This window comes from Harpia harpyja, chromosome 7 (genome assembly GCF_026419915.1).
Source record: "Harpia harpyja isolate bHarHar1 chromosome 7, bHarHar1 primary haplotype, whole genome shotgun sequence".
Classification (NCBI taxonomy): Eukaryota; Metazoa; Chordata; class Aves; order Accipitriformes; family Accipitridae; genus Harpia; species Harpia harpyja.
This window is the reverse complement of record NC_068946.1, coordinates 22,494,766-22,515,285: the sequence shown is the minus strand read 5'-3', so window position 1 is coordinate 22,515,285 and position 20,520 is coordinate 22,494,766. Positions and strand designations below refer to the sequence as shown.

Sequence of the window (20,520 nt, the reverse complement as noted above, 5' to 3'; positions counted from 1 at the left end):
AGCACTCCTTCAGCCTCACCTTCACAATTGGGACTTATTTTACAGAGCTTGAGTCCAATGGTGTGTCACAGGAGGAATTCAAGAAAGAACAGATGAATCTCAAGAAGATGTTTTTATCACTTGACCTCAAGAGAAAGGTAGCGCTCAAGTTTTCTTTCAGAAGGCAACAGCACTTCATTTTGAACATATGTTCATTTTCATTGGATTGACATAACAAATTATGCAAAAGAAAACTTTTCTACTACTTTCAGTTGAACTAAGATTTCATTCTTTCCATCCTGACTGAAAGTCTAGGATCTCTGTAAGCAATTTCGTTTCTCTTCTAGCAACCTTTATCAAACTGTCAGGTAAAGCTAAAAGAACAATGAAAGGAAAAAGACGTCATATCAGTAGTCATGTTCTTGAGGAAAACACTGATTTAAAAAACTGGCTATATTAGAGTTAAACGTGCTCACTCTCATTGCAGTGCTCAAATCTACAGCAAGCACTGGGTGATCCCAGATATACACTTGGGACCTGGATGCAAGACACTAGCTCTTCAGAATTCAGCAATACTGAATATGCTTTTTTTCTCCACTTAATCTAGCAAATACTCCAGCTAAAAAGAAGAAGGTGTTTTTAAAAAACATCATGTGTTGACAGAAACTATTACTTTGAGGTTCTTGCAGAGTTTTGCAAGACAGATAGCATGAGCTAAAATAGTACTTATTTTCCTGTATGAAGTATTTTTAATAAACAGGATAATTTAATATTCTCTATAGGAAGTGGTGAACAAGATAGTACAGCTGCTGAACACCACAGAGCACACACAGAGTGCTCTTATTAATGAGGAGCTGGTGGAGTGGAAACACAGGCAACAGACTGCATGCATTGGTGGGCCACCCAACGCCTGTCTTGACCAGCTACAGAACTGGTAAGTTTCTAGTCAAGGACTGCACTGGAGAGGAACTTGAACTGTGTTATGAAGGAACACCAGATCTGTGAAATAGACTGATTATTTACATTACACATTTTCATTCTGTCATAGTGTAACTACATTTCATTTATTTTATTACCTCACCACATTTGCAATGAGCAGGAAGTGTTCTTTGTGCACTGCCTAGTCCAAAGGCACAGTCACCTGACTGGTGTCTCAGCATTATTACAATACAAAAACATGCTAAAAGTAATAAGATTGTATAATTGTAGGTTCACCATTGTTGCCGAAAGTCTACAGCAAGTTCGTCAGCAGCTCAAAAAGCTTGAGGAACTGGAACAGAAGTTTACCTATGACCCTGATCCCATCACAAAAAATAAACAAGTTCTGCAGGACCGAACATACAGTCTTTTCAAACAACTCATCCAGAGGTAACAGTCAAGAAGGGTCTTTTTGTGTTTGCATAAATAAATGGATGGAGAGCACCTTCCCTTCTGTTCCCTCAATATTTCCTGCGTGCTAACTTTGCATTTTCTGAGGTTTTCCTGAGTTTGTCACAAACATTAAACTAAATGACCATTTTTGAGATTTAGCCTATCTAGGGTTTCCACAGGTTTAGGCCCATGGAAAGGGTTTGTGATCAGTCATCATTTAAGTTAGGAGGAGCTATGCTACAGCGTGCATTGATTACAAAATCAAACTCCTAGTTTGTTAGTCCATTTCTTGCTTTAAGCTTCAGCCCTGCAAAGTTCAAGTAAATGGAGGCAAGAAACCATCTGCATGAAGCTATGCCCAAGATAAATACACACTAGATTCTCCAACCCTTTGTCTCTGGACATATCCTCTTTGTCTCCAGCATAGGGAGGCCAGCCCTACCTCTGTATATTCTCTATGATGCAAGTTACTGTAGCTGGTAGTTGCCCCACGTAAGATCAGAGTCCCATTCTGTAGACATACAGTAGACAAAAATTAATGCTGCAGAAGACTTGAATCTAGCAGATAAGAGCCGGGGCTTAGATATAGTAGGTAACATCCTGTTACGGGGGGCTAGAACCCAGGTTTCCAGAGTCCCATTCAGATGCTTTGACCACTAATCTCCAATTGCAAGACACAGGTACTGCTTTTCAATGAAGCAAAGGCACTGAGGAAGAGCTGTAAAAGTCCAGCTGCTGTTTAGTTATCTTGCCTGTGAGTATAGTGGAAGGAAAAGTCTCCATGCTGCCTAGGACTTGGTAACAGTAGAAATACTTCAGGATTTATGTCTATGCAGCACAGTGCTACACAAAAGGTGCCCGAGACAGCAACAGTTTGGGGTGTATCAGAACAGGTTAGCCTCAGGAGTTTGCTTCGTGGGGTTAGCTAGCCCTCATCAAATCCCCAGCTAGCTTATCTAGCCTTTGGGCACACATTGTTACGTAGCACTGTCTCACAGCACTGTAACCGTAAGAATTTAGCAAGCACTGGAAATGGCAAATGAAGCAACACTCCTCACTTAGATTATGCTAGTTACATCACAGTGTTTACATGCTGTTTGATTTCAGGGAAGTTTGAGGTAGCACTCTCCCTCCTCAAGCCATCAGTGTATTTAGTAAAAGCCAACCCTTATGAAATCACTTTATACTTGGAATATTTCTAGCCCCATTGATACAAATGAAAGAAACCAGCGCACAGACCTCTGTGTAGACTGAAACTGAATGAATAAAGTCTATAGTACTACTGGTAAATCACTGTTCTTTTAAAGTTCACTTTTAATGTAATTTCTTATTCCTTAAAGACAACATTGATAAATCAAAGTGCCTTTAATCTGCTCTTTCCATAGCTCTTTTGTAGTAGAGAGGCAGCCTTGCATGCCAACACATCCTCAGAGGCCATTAGTCCTGAAGACGGGAGTACAGTTTACAGTAAAGCTGAGGTATGTTTTCCCCTTGCCCCTTCTTGTTTTGTGGTAAGCCTTTCACGTCATTGACTTCCAACAGCTGAGACGATTGCACATCTTACACTGTAGCCCAAGTGCTAAGGTCAGGAGGAGGAAGGTGCCATGTGGCAGGGGGATATCTTTTAGCAAAGTTTAGCTTGGATTCAGCTTTTACCCTTTACCAGAAGTGGGGGGTATTGAGTGCATAAGAAACACAGCCAAACAGCAGAAGACACATGCAGTCCACTTTGTCATGCAAAAGAATAACTCATTTGCCCATCTAGGTTCCTCTCCAAATGCTATCTTGTATGGAGCAAGCTTGGAGCCTGTATGTGGCCCTGAGTGGTGCAGCTTAAATATATCTGTGATAAGCAATGCGATAGAAGAGAACCTGTCTTTTGCAATTTCAGTTATTAAAAAAAAAATTCTCTTTCCAGATTGCTGGTGAAATTGCAGGAGTTGAACTACAACTTGAAAGTGAAAGTTTTATTTGATAAGTACGTTGCATTTTTCTCATCCCTGTGTACGTTAATGGTAAGCAGTCCCCATGTTCAGATATCCAAAAGACAGTCATAGTTTGAGTGTTGAGTTGGCCAGGAGCAGGCTGGTTCTCCATGGCAGCAGGTATAACCTCCCTTTTTCTTACCCATGCCCTTGCTCTAAATCTCTCTCTGCTGTCAGAGACATGTCACAAAGCACAGACAGCCTCAGCTTCTTGCCACCAGCTCCTCTCAGGTGCGCTGAGGAGAGCTCACTACTGCTAAATCAGTCTATGCACAGAGCAGCACTTGGACAGCACATGCACTGCAAAACCACTTCTCTGTTGTGGGTGTTTCACTTGGGCTAGCACTAGATGAAAGCGTAGAATCGAACTCCACTGTTTCCAGTCACATAATTCAGCGTTGTCTTTAAAATATCTTACTTTTTGGGTAGCCTCTAGTGAGGAATCTGGCTATCCTAAAGCTGTCTTTGAACTAGGGGTATAAACAGCCTACCTTTAACCTGTGACATGTTCTCAATTAGTGAAAAACTTAAAGCAATCTAAACAGTCTACTACCAATCTTTTGTAAGCAAGTTCAGCTTTTTACAAGCACTATGGTTCAGATGAATTTAGCTCTTTAAGGGCAGGGGAAGAAATGTAACAGGCTCTCCAAAATAATGATAGTGGCTGTGCTTTTAAGAAAGCAGGTGGGTTTTTGTCTTCCCACTCAAGCCTTTAGGGGGCATTCTGTTCACTTGAAACAGCTCTGGGGTCCAGAAACTTGCATGGAATGGGGAAAAGGAAAAGAAATTCTTAGGTGGATGTGTGAGCTGAGGCTTTGAGAAGTGCACCAGGTATAATGCAACTCAGTAAAATCCTGAGTGGTAGGAAAACCAATTCAAGTGATGCAGCAATTTATTCAACAAGTTGTATGGTTTGAAAGCAGATTTAGAATGACAGTACTGTGTAGATTTTTTTCTCAGAGCAAGAGTTAAAACCTATGTAGTAAAAGAAAGGACTTTCTTTGATTATAAAGCCCCCATAGCAAAATTTAAGCCTCAGTAAGAGACAGCCTATGTAGCACAATATGTATTTTGACTGCTTGAACCAATTGCCTCCTCTTTTACACAAAAGATTTCACAGAAGCATTTTGCCAGTTCTCAGTCAGCTGTCAGCTACTAAAACAAACATGTACATTTTCTCTGTGTCAGAATCTTGAAAAGATTTGTCTTTTCTTTTTGTTGACAGAGATGTAAGTGAGAAGAACTCCGTCAAAGGGTATGTGGCATCACAGTTTGGTATGTTAATATTGGGTTCTTTCAGTGAATTTGAGACTTAATTCTTTTCTCTCTCTCTTTGTGAAGGTTCAGGAAATTTAATATTTTGGGAACAAACACAAAAGTAATGAACATGGAAGAATCTACTAATGGAAGTCTAGCAGCAGAATTCAGGCACTTGGTAGGGTTGGTTTTTTTTTTTTTCTTTTATTGACACATCCATTTAATTGTGTGGGTAGAGGGTGTGGTAGGAAGGAAACAAATTGCTTTTTTTATTGAAGTCATTGTTCACCCTTGTGTAAGAGGAACTATGATCATCTCTCCTTCTTTATTCTTCCCTTTTTGAAGTATTTGGCCTGTTTCAATTGAAATGCTATTGCTTTTGTCACTGAAACAGGGCCAGAAATGCAAATAAGAATATTTGCTGCCATACAGCTTATGTTGCAATGAGTTCTTTGGAGGAAGGAGAAAAAGAAAACCTAGAAATGCTGTTTTGGGCCTTTCAGAGGAAGGTCCATAGGTAGGAAAGCTTGGAGTAGTTTAAGAACTTTGAGTCTGGAAGATGAAAGTTGTCTAGGAGTGGGCAGCTACAAGAAATTCAGTGCTTTTAGCAGACTACACAACACTTTTGATCTGCGGATTGTGAGATAAATCAGATTGGTTCCATCATTACTAACAGGAAAGGAAAAATGCAAGTCTTGAACCAGTGAACATGGAAGTCTCCCTTCCTCATCCAGAACAGACACTGTCTGGAGTTTATTGTCCAATTCAGAGAGGTACTTTGATAAACGAGTATTTCATCTGATCCTTCCTGATTTCACATTGCTTCTGTTCTTATAAGGCCTCTTTACATAAAGGCATTACATTATAACAGTGCAATATCTATTTTCACAGACGAATAGTTTATAAAAGAACAGTAGTTACCTACAGTTTAATCCTTTGGCTTCCACAGCTTAGAACTAAATAGAATCAGATACTTAGGCAGCAAGCTTGCATACCATTGAGCAACTAGGGCATGCAAACATTTCCATCCTCTACCACTTTCATTTGTGGCTGAGGTAAATGAGTGATGGGGTTTTTTTTTTTGTTGTTCATTTGCAGCAACTGAAAGAACAGAAAAATGCAGGAAGCAGAACAAATGAGGTAAGCAGCACTAACCTTGTCTGTAAAGCTTTTGCATAATACTAAAAAGGCATTCAGGCTTTTAAGATAATGCTCTGCTCAGCCCCCTGAAGAAATACACAGGATGACAGATCAATAGGAAAGGAAGTTCAGTGTTTCTAGGAAGTGATCTGTGTAGGAGGTGTCTAGAAGTGAGAACTACCGCCACAATGGTGTCCCTTTGGACTTTCCCTCATTGGTATCTAGCTTTAACAGGACTTTCTGGCAAAGACAGATTTTTCTTTGGCTTCTAGGTAGAAGCCAAAAAAACCCAACAAAACCCTGCCATTCTAACAGGCAGTTTTAGGAAGTTAGCATTGTCACTTGACTTTGGCTTCTGTCATGGTTTAACCCTAGCCAGCAACTAAGCACCACACAACCACTCACTCCCTCCCTCCCCCCACCCAGTGGGATGGGGGAGAAAATCAGGAAAAGTAGTAAAACTCATGGGTTGAGATAAGAACAGTTTAATAGAACAGAAAAGAAGAAACTAATAATGACAATGATAACACTAATAAAATGACAACAGTAATAATAAAAGGACTGGAATAAACAAATGATGCACAATGCAATTGCTCACCACCCACTGATCGACGCCCAGTTAGTCCCCGAGCAGCGATGCTCCTGCCCCCCACTCCCCCCTGTTTATATACTAGATGTGACATCACATGGTATGGAATACCCCTTTGGCCACTTTGGGTCAGGTGCCCTGGCTGTGTCCCTTCCCAACTTCTTGTGCCCCTCCAGCCTTCTTGTTGGCTGGGCATGAGAAGCTGAAAAATCCTTGACTTGAGACTAAACATTACTTAGCAACAACTGAAAACATCAGTGTTATCAACATTCTTCTCATACCCAACTCAAAAACATAGCACTATAACAGCTACTAGGAAGACAATTAACTCTATCCCAGCTGAAACCAGGACAACTTGTAAAGTGTTTCTGAGGTCTACAGCAAGTAATCTTGGGCAGAAAAGGTTTTTCCCCATGATAAATCCCCTTACCTTCCCCCCAAGCAATTTTTAGTCCCTGAAAGTTTTTGTTTGTTTTTTTTTTTTAAAGGGTCCTCTCATTGTAACTGAAGAGCTTCACTCTCTGAGTTTTGAGACGCAGCTGTGTCAGCCTGGCTTAGTAATAGACCTAGAGGTATGTCTTAGATGAATCAGATGGACTTAAATTCCTGTATGTTACTCATGCTGACAATCTAAACTATCTTTTTAATTTTTAAGTACTGGGATAGCAAGCACTTTCAGTTATTTCAAAATATATGAATGACACTTCACAACATCTCTGTATAGACACATACAGTGAGAATGCTGTCAAATTTCTGGGTAAATAAGAGTAGATGTGCTTTGCAAAGTGTCTGATAACCAGCCCTGTGTTTTAAGCTCTCTAGATACCACTTTCCGTTTATTTCAGAAGCAATATGCTAGAACTCTACCATTAATATCAGTGCTATAACTGACACGAAATGAAAGTCTTTATCAGACAAAAATCACCTAAGTCTTTCTAGTACTTCATCATGCTGACATTTTCTCCCCTACATACAAACTTTGAGTGAAAAAGTTAAGACCATGCAAGCAGGGAATTACAATGGAAATTGGTTTGTGGGTAATCTAGAGGAGGACTGCAGCAACAGTACAGGGTAGTCTGACATGTTTCCTTTTGGGTCACTTTCAGACCACCTCGCTTCCCATTGTTGTGATCTCAAACGTGAGCCAGCTTCCAAGTGGATGGGCTTCTATCTTATGGTTCAACATGCTGTCTACTGATCCCAAGGTATTTGGAAAAAAAAAAAAATTGTATCAGAAATACTATGTGTCATTTTTAAGCATTGACTGTATACAAGTGGCTGCTGCATTTTTTTCCATGCAGATGACTCTTAATGGCCTTCAAGTGTAGAGAGAGGCACAGTGACTTACTTCCCTATCCTAAACAGAGCAATGTTTGAAACCCATATAAGGATCGTATACGTTGTATTCAGTATATACAGTACACAACAAGAGGCCAAATAAACATTCAAGAATTCAAATACAGTGCACTTGAGTAATCTAGGAATTCTACCCACTGGGAGAAGACATGTCCAAAGCAGAGTCCCAGAGATTACTTTTCCTGGTTAAAAGTGCCTGTCAGAATAGCTTTTGCTTTTGCAGAGTTGTGTCAAGCTGACATCCATTCTTAAATCTGCATTTTGTTTTGGCAGTACACTTTCGTAAATTCAAATGGCATTCCAAAATTAATGTTTATTAACCATAGATTGTATTTTTTCCCTTCCATTCCAGAACTTGTCCTTCTTTCTGAATCCACCTTATGCAAAGTGGTCTAAACTTTCTGAAGTTCTGAGTTGGCAGTTTTCTTCTGTAACAAAGAGAGGACTTAATGCAGATCAGCTGAACATGTTGGGAGAGAAGCTACTTGGTATGGTCTGCTTCCATCACAGATGGCCTGTTTGAATTTAAGCTAATTCTACATCTTTTCTGCATTCTATTTTAAGTTTTAATTTCCTCTCACACCTTTTCCCCTCATACAATATTGCTTTATAGCAATGAAGTGTTCTCCAGTTTTCAGTATGGTAGAGTTTGTAAATGAAGGTCAGGTCGTGAAAAAAATCTGCAGTTCTAACTTAAGAGTTCTGTGCATTAGGGCAGTGCAGATTGGGGCTACTTCGGCCTTTTAAAGAGCTACATAAGTAATGCACATGCTTAGTCAATCTTTGAGATGGCTGTTTCTAGGCATTTTTTTGGTTTTGTTTTTAACTCCATCTCCATTTATTTTAACTTCATGCATGCCCCCAACTACAGTGGGGGTTTACTCTTATCTGCATAAACACAGTTGCAATATCAAAGTGCAAACACTATGAAACTATTGAAGGATATCAAATTGAGCATCTCCCAGATGAGAGTCCTTAATAAAAGCCTAATCAACCATGAGTTTTGTTTCCAAACTCCTTGTCAGTTTGCCTGATAGGCAGGACACTTGACACTGCTACTGAGTTTGTATAGTAGACCCTAGATAAAAATACTGTTGATTCAGTGTATTCCACTCACCTTAAGTTTCAGGAAGCATTTAAATTTAAAGGGATTTGACATTAGTGGGTCTAGGTGGTAAGTACAGCATTCCGGTCTAATTCCCTTCCTCTAATTTCCCCAAGACATAAGATCTGACAAAAAGCTTACTGATTTAATAGATAACTTTTCAGAGTTCTGCAAGGAGAGTAATTTTTTTAGTTTAATTAACCATCATGAAAACAAAGTGACCACTGACATATTTCTATGGTCAACTTGCATTTGAGAGCTTCAGAGATTTTTGTCAAGCTCTGGTAACAGTAGGGTTGCTATTTAAATCTTATCTCTACAGCTAAAAGTATTTTGCTACCAGAAAAAATCCAGGTAGTTGAACATTATATATTCAGGATTCCTTAGTGCAAGGGGACACAGAATCTAACAGGGTGCCAGGATACAGCTCACCTGCTGCTTTTGTGATGTGAAAGTTGACAGAATCTTGGTCTCTGACACTAGCAGCATCAGAAACAAGCTCCCTAATCCAATTTATTTTTAGGGATATGAGAGGGAAAAGCAGCATATTTCTGACTTTATTGAAATCCATAGCATGATCTGTAACAGTAAGAATTTGGCTCTGAATACAGTCAGGGTCTGCAAAGCTCTAGCTGCTGTAGTCACAGCATAGGATTTTCTTTGTGGCTTGTTTGTGGTTGTGAAACACTGTTGACATAAGAAGGCAGTGGGAAATGATTGCAACAGGAATGAGATGAGTCTGTGGTTGGGGTAGACCTAGAAGTCAAAGAGTTTCTGGGGCAAAAGCCTACAAGCCACCAGAATCAAGACAGGAAAGTGCTTAATCTCAGAAGGATATTGTAGGGTCTGCTGAGCTCCTACTGAAAAGCTTATGGGTTGCAGTTTTCTTGTTTTGCTGGAGAAGAGATGTGCAAGATTTCAGTCTCCTTCCTGGAAGCATTTTGGAACTGGCAGGTGTTAGGAGTAGCATAGCATAGAATAGAAAGTGTCAGAATGAATTGGTGCCCATTACGCAAGGTCTGTTTAAATACATTTGGTCATTCTGATGCAGTGAACTTCTCCAGAGGGAAACTTTGCAAGCTCTCCCTGCACTAGCTGTGAAAATACAGTAGCCTTCCATTTCTTTTCTTTCTTAGTCCAACAGCTCAGAGGTGTAAATAAACACTCAGAACTTAGTGCTATAAGTACTTTCCTTTCAGCCTTACTAAGTAACTTATGGAACATGACTGAAGTCAATTTATTCTGCTCAGGGCCAACAAGTGGAGGATCTCACGATGGCCTTATTCCTTGGACAAGATTCTGCAAGGTATGAACACAGTTTAAAAATTGAGATGGAGGAGGGAGTTTTGTCGGTTTGTTGTGGGGTTTGTTTGTTGTGGGTTTTTTTGTTGTTGTTGTGGTTTGTTTTTTTTCAGGGTGCTTTTTTTTTTTTTCAGAAGTGTACCCTAGTTATTCTAGAGCTTACATGGTTGTGGGAGGTTTTGGTGGTAAGGTTAAAGTAGCAGCAGCAGGAGGAAAAACAGCTTATGATAGCAAGGAGTAGGTGATTTTGAGATTGCTTTTGAGCCATGTAAACTATATAGGAAAATGCATGTTTCAAACACAGTATCTTCATTATTATTAATGCAGTTGCTATTAATAGAATAGTTCTCAATTTTAACTATTACAGAAAGTGTCAAAAAAACCCAGCAAGGTGAACAATTCTTCTCAGTCGTAGTGAAGGACATTTCCCAGACCAGGGGCAACTAGATTAGGGTAAGGATTAGCACAGGGCAGCTAAGAGGGTCAGCATGATGGCAGAAAGCCACATAATAAGATTTCATAACCGTGGCTGCAGCAAGACAGGAAGACTCTTCACATTTTCTTTGGCTTTAGACCCTGAACTGGTATAGATAAGCAGGACATGACAGCAGGCAGGAGCAGACTCCAAGGGGAAGAGCAAAGCTCTGGTGACCTACAAGCACTCAAGTTCATTAGTATGGGTGTCTCACAAAGAATTGAAATCTGAGTCAGAACAGAAAGCGTCTCTAAGCTATTCTGCTAGCCATCCTGGCTGAAAGCCCCATGGGATGGTTTGGACGTCCAAGAGCTCCGATAAGGACAGTGCCCAGGCAAGAACCAGAGCCCTTTCTCTGCTCTTAGATCAGTGTCATTGCATGAGAGGTGACCGATCATATGTTTGTAGGTACTGTAGGCTCAGGCAGGCATTTCTCTCACACTGCCTCTTGCCTTAAGATTCAGTAAATGCTTCATTCCCAATAGTTTCTGTTTTTCTGGAGTAGAGAAGCAGAAAAGGAAAAAAAAAAGTCATAAGAGAATACAGGGAGGGTGGGAAAGAAGAAAGCGGGGAGAAAAATGCAAGAACAAGTAGATGCTGAAAGGATCGAGAGCTTGCTTTCTCTCGGCTTAACAAAACTGACAGTACATTATCCCTGTTCTCCCCCTCCTACCCCCACCTTTCCATATTCTGAATTTCAGGAAAATATAAACGATAAAAATTTCCCCTTTTGGCTGTGGATTGAGGGAATCCTGGAGCTTATTAAGAAACACCTCCTGTGTCTCTGGAATGATGGGTAAGACATGAGTGAAGTTAACAAAGATGTGGTCATTGCCTCAGACCTCTCATTTAGACTAGCAGTTGCATCCTCAGGTTGTGAGGTTGTTTGTGCAGATAACTTTGGATCCAATAAAGTGGAACTTGCAACCAGAAAAGTCCGACGCAAATGAATTGTAGTAGTGAGGAAGCCTCTAATGAGGCAACTGCTTAAAACAAAAACGTCAGATGACCAAGCTGTCCCATTTAGGTCACAGAGCAGAGCTTTGAATGTTAGAATTTTTTTTTTTGCCTCTGCTCCTGCTGCAAGTAGGTTCTTTCCACACCCCAGAACAGAGCCTCTTTTGTGTTTGACAGGGAAGACTGAAGTACAACAAAGTCATAAAGTCATCATCCGTCTTAAGAAAACAAACAAACAAAAAAAAAAACCCCGAACGAAAAAAAAACCACAACCAAAAAACAAACAAAAGACCTACCCACAAGCCAACATTATCGTGAACCTCCTGTAGGTGGCAGCAGCCAGACTCTGAACTTCTGTATCTTCAATATGAGTCCAGAAAGTAGTCTTTACTGATTTTAATAGAGTATATTAAGCAGTAAGACTCTGCCAGATGGAAAACGAGTTCCATTTGCCCCTTAATACTGGTTTAGTAAACTTTCGACTCTGGTATTGCCGATTTTAGAAGTAATTGCTGCCAGAAACAAGTTTAGCCAAGGTCACAATCCTGCATTTTAGGTTTAGCCACATTATGAAACCCTGTCAATAGCACACTTACAGTGGAGCATCCTAGTATCCCACAAGTCTGCAGGATCTACAACATCAGGATTGCTCTGTCTTGCTACATTCAGCAGCAGGCTTCAAATTATTACCCCCTAGCTCCAGATGAGTTCTGTCAAAGCCCTTTATAGTACAAGCCTAGTTTCACTGCCCAAAACCTACATATTTCTTAGCTAAGTGGACACCAGTGCAGTGGGAACTTTTCCCACCATTATTGAAGCAGAATTGCAGTTCTGTCCTATTTGGTGTTCTGCCTCAGTATGGCTGTGTGCCTACAGGATTGGGTTTGTGGCTTTGATAGTATACAGTCTTGAATAGGATTACTCATTGCTCTCAGTTATGAGAGCAATCCCCTGGTTAGGGTTTAACAGAAAGAAAAGGTGCAAGTTAAATCCTGAACGTCATCAAAACCAGAAATTTAGTACTATTAGTTTTTCCTCTCTGTTAGCTTTATTGGGTAGTCACAGATCTTTGTTTCCTAGAAAGGCAAAAAGGGAAACTGAAGGGAAAACTCTTGCCAACTGTAAAGATACTTGAGTGGGAAAGAGACAAATACATAGGATTCATTAGGATAGAGATGCTCCTTGTATACAAAAGATTAAGTATTACAGCCTCAAGAACACTTGCCTTTCTTCATACTTGAGGGCTGGGAAGGCAAAAGACTTTCATTATACACAGGATATTTACCACCCAACACATTTGTTACCTAAAGCATGCCATTTAAAAAACCAAAAAAACAACAAAAAAAACCCCACAACAAAACACGACCATAAAACAGGACAGCTTACATCATCTGAAATTCTAAGGAAAATCATGATTATTTAGTAGGTTTTGTGCAAAAAAGCACTTAACTTAATGTGCAGGACAGTAGTACTCCTTAAAACTTCATTATTGATAGAGTATTTTGAGGAATAAGAAGCAGTGCAAAGGAATTCTGACCTTTTTAAAAAAGCAGTTGGGGTTTGACCAGGGTTATGCCCTAGTGCTAGCTTGTACAACTCCCTCCCCAGTACCTGTTCAGACCAATCCATTTCTTATAATTACCACATTGGCCTCCTTGCCTGCCTACACAGTGACATTTGCTGAGCATAGTGAATTTGGGGCGTTGAAGTCACACAAGCTTAACAGCTCATCTAGAAAATGTGCACAAGGAATAAAACAAACCCCACACCTCTATGAATGCAATCTGGTAGCTAGCAAACTGTTTCATCAGCCAAAGAGGAGAAACAACTGTTCCTTAATATACTTTTGAAGTTAAAGCTGCTAGCTGGGATCTGACCGTATTACACACATAGAACTTCTGCTTCCACAGCCCAGCTTTAACAGCAAAGGACAATCTCTTTTATTCCGAGCTCAGAATAATGTTTGTATAAGCCACTGGGCCAAAGGAAGAGCGCTGAGGGAATCGCTACAGCGATTCATGGCTTCCACAGGGCAGCTTCAGCCTGTCTGTCCTACTGCTATCTTTCCAGCTGTTCACAGGACAAAGCATTCTGTAAGGCTTTTACAAGTACTTCAGCTCTTTTAAGTGACAAAACTTTTTTAGTTTTCCTAGCTAGCCCAGCACAGCTTAGATTTTACATCGAAGAAGTAAACTCAACTTTTTCTTTTCAACATTACAGCTGCATCATGGGTTTCATCAGTAAAGAGAAAGAACGTGCTTTATTGAAGGACCAGAGCCCAGGAACATTTTTACTAAGATTCAGTGAAAGCAGCAGAGAGGGAGCAATCACATTTACTTGGGTAGAAGGATCTCAAAACGGTAAGTCAGTAACAGAGAACATCTTTGTCCTCAAAATACAAGCTTACATCAGAACAAGAAGTCTTTATGCTCTTCTCTTTTACACCAAGAACCAGTGCAATACACCACTCTACCAGTCCCCACCCTTACAAGCAACAGGCCACAAGCAATAGCAGGCAGGTACCTTACTAGGTGTAGCTCATAAGCCACGTAGTGGCTTCTTCAAGGTTTCAGATAGGACTAGAAACACTTCCCAGGTACTGCTTCTGGCCTGGAGGTTTGTTGAGGACAAACTGCCTAGGCCATCTCCTCTGCCCCCTTAGGTTCTCTCTTAACAAGACACGCTTAGTACATACACACCTGCATCTCCCTCCAAACCCATAGCAGCAGAGACTTCCCCATCAGAGACTTCGTTCCCAGCAAAAGTTCGCTACAGCCACATTCAGCCCTCTCGGTATTATCATTCTCTCCCACTACTTCACCTTGTGTACAAGGCTCCTTTCTCAAACAGCTTTCTGTAACGCATGGTCTGACACATTTGTTCCTTCCTTCCCACATTCTCCCTAGGTAAACCACATATTCACTTACTTAATTTTCCAAGCATTTCTCCTTCCTCCCATTTCCAGAAGAAGGACTGATGAAGAGCTTGTTTCTTCAGTTAGCTAGACTACTCCACCATCCTCTTTCAAGGAAGCCTAAAGACTTAAAAGCTGAGAAGAAGGGCGGGAGAAGAGGGGAAAAGAAAAAAACAAAACAAAACAAAAAAAACACCTCCCCTATACCCAACCAGTGTTCTTCCCTTATCATACAACTTAAATCAACCCCACCTGCCAGGATGGTGCAGCTGTTGACACTTCACTTGAATGAGCCCAAGTCCTACAACAGCTGGAAGAGAAACTGCTGAATGTACTTGAATGATTTCTTTCCTTTTGCTGCCTTCATACCCGAGACATCCAAAAATTAAGCGAAGAAGGGTGATAGTATTTAGAGCATTCAAGGAAGCTTTATCTCTTTATGACTCATAAGAGCTCCAAGTATTAGGATCAAACTTTCTAATAGGCAGTAGAGTTTGAATGACATCATTTGGAAGGAGGTTGAAAAGGTAGCACCAAATTAGTTAATGAAATATTGCAGTTAATTTCCACGACAGGTCACCCCAGTCATTCTGAATACAAAATACACCAAGAGCCATCACTATGTGCTATCCCCCTATATGCCTTCCTACCCCACAAAACAATTGGGCTCCCTTTGACAATCATTAAATATTTACCTGCAGCACAGTAGGTGTCATCCAGGTAAGCCTTTTGCTCACGTGACCTCTGAATTTGTGGAAGTGGCTGAAGATTTTCTGGACAGTTTCAGAATAAACTTTGAAACCACCTTTAAGAGTCCCTGCTTCTTTCATCTGCAGAGCCCCAGTTCCATTCGGTGGAACCATACACCAAGAAGGAGCTCTCTGCTGTTACTTTCCCTGATATCATTCGCAACTACAAAGTGATGGCAGCTGAAAACATTCCAGAAAATCCACTGAGATTTCTGTACCCAGATATACCCAAAGACAATGCCTTTGGCAAATACTACTCCAGGCCTAAGGAGGGTGAGTGCTATAAATAGCTTATACAGCGTGTGGTGTTTGTTCTTGAGGTACTTGGGTGCTGTATAATTTCTGTGGCATAGAAGGAAAGGGTAGCAGTTGGACTGAATATCTTGGCAGCCTATCCCATGCTTGAGTGCTGCTCAGCTGGAAGGTGAGAACAGGCACCTAAGCTTTAGTAGGTTAAGAAAAGGTCTGGTTTTAAAGAGGTACATCATGAAATCTAGTTAGGTCAAAAACTGAAAACATAATTGTCGCTTGCCCTCTAATTCAGCTTTCATGGGAGCCTGTGAGGTATTTCAGGGATGTAGGTTCCCACTAACAGCTGGAACCATGACTCATATTTGACTGTTAACACAGGACTAATGTGTAAAAGCCTGCCTGTGTGGGCCTGGCAGGATGTGTTGATACAGTTACATCAAACTTCAGGGGAGGTTTTGTTCCCCATTTTCTATAGGGGAAAAGCAAAAAAGAAAATCTGACTAAAAATGGAATAAATTAACCATAGTGCTGTAAAATTCATGAGAGAGAGACTTGCATATTATCTGGGTCACAGGCTTTATTTTTGGTACAATAAAGATGGCAATGTGAAGTGAGCTTGCTAAAAAAAAAACAAGTTTTTTTTGGTTTTTTTTTTTTTCTCCTTGAAGCACCAGAGCCTATGGATTTGGATGGTCCCAAGGGAAACGGCTACATCAAGACTGAGTTAATCTCTGTATCTGAAGTGTAAGTTTCTACAGAAACGCTGGATTTCTTGGAACCGATCCTAACTTTTTAGCTGTAGTTCATGTCTCTTCACAGTATTTAAGGTGTAGATACCCCATCAAATCTTTCCTCTCTTTCTCTTTAAGGATCCGATCACACCACATTCATGTAGTGCTGTGTTTGTTTGAAACTTCATTTTTAGGTAAAAACCCTAGAAACTTGCAGGAAGTTGTACTGGCAAATAATTGCTTGAAAAGCAAGTTCTTAAAGACTTGTTGGACTTGTTTGATTAGAATGTAGATCACTGAGTAGTCCCAGTTTTCATTTAAAGCCATGCTGCCTTTGCAAAGCATGGTGTATTGCTCACAGGCTAGGTCTTCTTCACAAGAGACCTTATTAGCAGCCCTTCTGGACTCAAGAGCCAGACATGGTAGCCCAGCTGTGCCTCAATTCTTTAGTGAAGGTTTGTCCCTGCTCTTCTCCTTCTATTAGCCACCCTTCCAGGCTCCAGTCTCCAGAAAATCTACTCCCCATGTCTCCTGAAGAATTTGATGAGGTTTCTCGGATGGTGGGCCCAGCAGAGATTGACACTGTGGTATGTATCATAAAACAGCCTTTTGCGAGAGGGTTGAGCTGGAACTTAATTTTTTCCTTTTTTTCCTCTTCAAACGTACATCAGACACTTAACACAAGCTAACACTTTCAGAACGCATCTCTTCAAATGCGTAGGAAAAGCTGGGAATCCAGAGTTAGACTGGGATTGCTCTCAGTTGTTCTTTCCATTTGTTTGTGGGGATAGGGGTGAAGAAGAGGAGAGCAAAGTTTCCAGTGTGTATGTTGCAGAGGGAGGGAAGACAGGAAGGGAGGAAGGAATAACGCTGTAGTCCTTCTGTGGGGTCTGGCTGGGGAGGGAAGCTAGAGCAGGTATGCAGCTTAGAAGTGTTGCCCTGCCAAAGCTGGCAAGGTGCTGCTGGTTAACAGAGCAGTGTTGTCCTTCTGCATTGTACTTCAGAAAAAAATTCCAAATTAAAGCATGGCTTTCCCCCCACACACACTTTGATCCCAAGATGTGAATCTGGTGCTATTTGGGGGAGGACCTGGTTGTGCTCTGTGGTTAGCAAAGACTAGAGTATTATGGCTTTACTTGGCTTGTTTAATTGACATTTATTTTTCTTGTTGCAGATGTGTTCAGCATATTCAACTTAAAGGTTGAACTTTTTACTGCATCATTAACACAGCTGATTAGCTTATGCATCCTGCTCTGCAGTCAATGACTTGGTGACACGCTTCACTTCAACTCTTTGGTTTCTCAACCTGAAGGTCCAGTAGCAATTTTTAACTAATGGGAATATAAACAGCAGTCTGAGTAGCCTCCTTATGTGCACTTTTTTTGTTTAGAAATTCTTTGTTGAATTTCCAGTTAATGAGATAACCATACCAGAGAGGAGGATAGGAATGAGAGGTCTCAGTGACGGGAGAAACATGCATTTTTTTGTTTAAGGGAGTTAGTTAATTTTAACATTTAAAACAGTTGGCTGTATATAGAAGGCTTCAAAGGAAAGCTAGTTCTTTTGCAGAGGTTCTATTCAGAAGGCTTGCATCTTTGGCATAACTACTTCTGAAGAACTTCCATAGCTTTGATTTTTCATCTGCATCACAGAAAGGAGAAGAGAAACACTCTGCAGGTACATGCCACACTGAATCCACATGCTGCTGAAGTTTGTTCTGGTTTTATCTTTTCTAAGGGCATAGCATACTGAGAGAACCTAAGCGTTACCTGCGTTTCATTTTTGCTTGTTTCTTAAGGCAAGGTCTTGTGTAGGATGTTTAGCACAATCTTTCTCATAACAAGCACTGCTTAGGACACCACCTTAAAGGTGCATTGGCACATGCTGAGCTTGCAACTCAACCTGTACAATCAAGACTAAAGCCTCCACAAACGGCAGTCATGCTGTCTAGCAACAGTATTGGACAAAACAAGAACCTACTCTTAAAGAGTGCAAAAGGGGTTGGAGTATGTTTTTACTCACTGTGCTTAATCTACCAAGGTGAGGATCTGGTCACTCCTATCTTTTATGGTAATACATGCCCCATTTAGGTTGTAACAGGTGGACTGGAACTTAATTTTCTCATGTACTATGAACCAGGGCTTTTATTTAACTGTTGACTTGAATAGCTAGAAGACCCTACAGGCTTTGATAATGAAGTGTTTTTGCAACTGGGGATAAGGCACAGGGAAGTGAAGAAGTTACATTTATACTGAGTAATGGCTGCAGGATATGCAATCTCTAGTACTTAGAAGGATAAAGATGTGCTTCCACCAGAGGAGGAACAGGTTTGCTTCTCAGCATGTTTGCAGATAATTAACAACTCACAGTTAAGAGGCGAAGTTATCTTAAGCAGCTGGTCTCTTCTACTAAGGCCATGTATTAGTCCAGACTGGTAATTAGCATGCAGCTGAGCAGAGGGACTGCAGAACACTGCCATGATCCATTAAAAGTGGGGATCATGTTGGGTAGATTTCAGAAAGGGGAGGTTAAGTAGCTGAGGGCTGGTTCGTAATGACGTTGTGATAATTTTCGGCCTGTAGCTCTTCTCACCCGTCTTACTTTCGCCCAATTCAATTTGCTGTATTTGTCTCCAAAATACCAAATTCAGTCAATCTACTCAAGCTTCAAAAACCAAATCGAATAGAGCTGGGATAACTAATACTCAATATCTGGTTAGTAATGTCTGAAAACATTCAACAGGTATCTTACAGGGTTGTGGTTCAATCTTAATCATTCCTAAGTTTCGAGTAAGAGACATTACTCTCGGTAGTTATTTGTCTGAGTATAATCTTTAATTGATCTACCAAAATAACAACATTTACAGCTACTATTATTGTGCAAAATACTACAGTTAAAACAATGGTAACTATCATATTGGTATCATCACATGAATCTAATGATGTCATGACTCTAATTAATGCAAAGCATCTTATCCCTTATAGCAGATACGAGATTAAAGGATACAATTAAAAATATGGTGAAGTGTCCTTGGCCGGGAAGGATTCACAGCGCCAGTGAATCACTTCACCAGCCCCCAGCCAGGGTACAGCCTTATAAGACAGCATTACCGACGTGCAGCCGCTCAGTGTACTCAAATCAACACCATCAGCTACTTGCTCTGTTGCACTCTGCATCCTGACAGCCCTACGGCAGTCTATGCAGATAGCTAATAGTGACCCCACCAGTGTTCAGGTGCAACAAACACTCATGCTAGGTCCCATGTGTTAGGTACAGGACCTGCGCAGCCAGCTCTAGGTGACCCTGTTCGAGCAGGGGTGTTGGACAAGATGACCTCCAGAGGTCCCTGCCAACCTCAACCTGGCTGTGAGTGACCCAGTTGCTTCTGCAGCTTCTCAAGCCACTGCTCTCTATTCCCAGTGCCTGGGAAGGGCAGCAGTGGCCAGTGGGACTCACAGGGATTGCAGAGCTGCTTCTCTACTGTTCAGAAATGCTAGATCGATCAGCTGCTGCTTAGAAAATAAATGACTGGTTCAATTTAGTGTGTTGTGCCTAGGAAGACTGATGTGCCCCCTGCAAAAGCTCGAGAGAAAGAAAATTTAAAGGACCTACCTAGAGTATGTAGCATATGTATTTAAATGGCAAGCATTGCTAAACTGACTTAGTTTTGGTGCCCTGGGTTACTGAGGTTAACAGTGATACAGAATATCACAACTGGTGACTTAATGCTTTTATCTTATTATAACGAGCTGAATGCGGATCTGTATTGTAATGCAAAAAAATGCAGTATTTGTTTCTTGAGCTACACCTTGTGCTCGTGTTCTATATGCAGCAGTTTGTTTTCATTACTTTTATACTTCAATTTTATCGACCGTGGTGAAACTTTCTTGTGAGATTTAAAGCAACGGCCTTATTCATGGCTTTGTCTTTACACAGCCAATAGTTCTAAAAGAATGTTTTTTTCCCCAATGAAATATTCTTTTGCCATTTTAAATAAATGGAACTGTCAGTTGACACTTTTGTCCTTTCTCTCATGTTTCGGCTACTTCTATTATAAAGATGATGTATCTGCCAATAGTTTACTCTGCATCTCATTTTAAACTTGTTTGTTACAGCTCTGAAGCCTAAGGCAAGAATAGTTGCTTCTAATTGACTGCATTGTTGCAGGTCAGTCTGCATTACAGAGTTCTTAGAAGGTGGTTGTTAGTGTAATTTTATTATTGCTTGTAGCACATCACTGATTTTTTTTTTTTTCTTCCCCAACCAAGCTTCAGTAAACTCAACTTGAATTTCTAATTTGAGTTGATCAGTAGGATAACTGATCTATAGCTGAACTTCGTGAGCTATCAAGCCAGCCC

The 20,520-nt window shown here is 40.7% G+C and overlaps 1 protein-coding gene across 2 annotated transcripts in view; it reads left to right on the top strand.

Moving 5' to 3' along the window:
* Positions 1 to 20,176, top strand: part of STAT1 (signal transducer and activator of transcription 1) — a 29,350-nt gene extending 9,174 nt beyond the window's left edge. For both annotated transcript variants that reach the window (XM_052791502.1, XM_052791503.1), the window contains 18 exons: positions 46 to 137; positions 762 to 913; positions 1,189 to 1,347; positions 2,736 to 2,828; positions 3,269 to 3,328; positions 4,561 to 4,590; positions 4,677 to 4,770; positions 5,691 to 5,732; positions 6,810 to 6,893; positions 7,428 to 7,526; positions 8,030 to 8,165; positions 10,033 to 10,088; positions 11,261 to 11,355; positions 13,737 to 13,876; positions 15,267 to 15,452; positions 16,100 to 16,175; positions 16,647 to 16,749; positions 17,337 to 20,176. In XM_052791502.1, coding sequence (XP_052647462.1) covers positions 46 to 137; positions 762 to 913; positions 1,189 to 1,347; positions 2,736 to 2,828; positions 3,269 to 3,328; positions 4,561 to 4,590; positions 4,677 to 4,770; positions 5,691 to 5,732; positions 6,810 to 6,893; positions 7,428 to 7,526; positions 8,030 to 8,165; positions 10,033 to 10,088; positions 11,261 to 11,355; positions 13,737 to 13,876; positions 15,267 to 15,452; positions 16,100 to 16,175; positions 16,647 to 16,749; positions 17,337 to 17,360 — 1,721 coding nt within the window. In that variant the 3' untranslated portion in view covers positions 17,361 to 20,176. The remainder of the gene's footprint in view (positions 1 to 45; positions 138 to 761; positions 914 to 1,188; positions 1,348 to 2,735; positions 2,829 to 3,268; positions 3,329 to 4,560; positions 4,591 to 4,676; positions 4,771 to 5,690; positions 5,733 to 6,809; positions 6,894 to 7,427; positions 7,527 to 8,029; positions 8,166 to 10,032; positions 10,089 to 11,260; positions 11,356 to 13,736; positions 13,877 to 15,266; positions 15,453 to 16,099; positions 16,176 to 16,646; positions 16,750 to 17,336) is intronic.
* Positions 20,177 to 20,520: the final 344 nt, after the last annotated feature.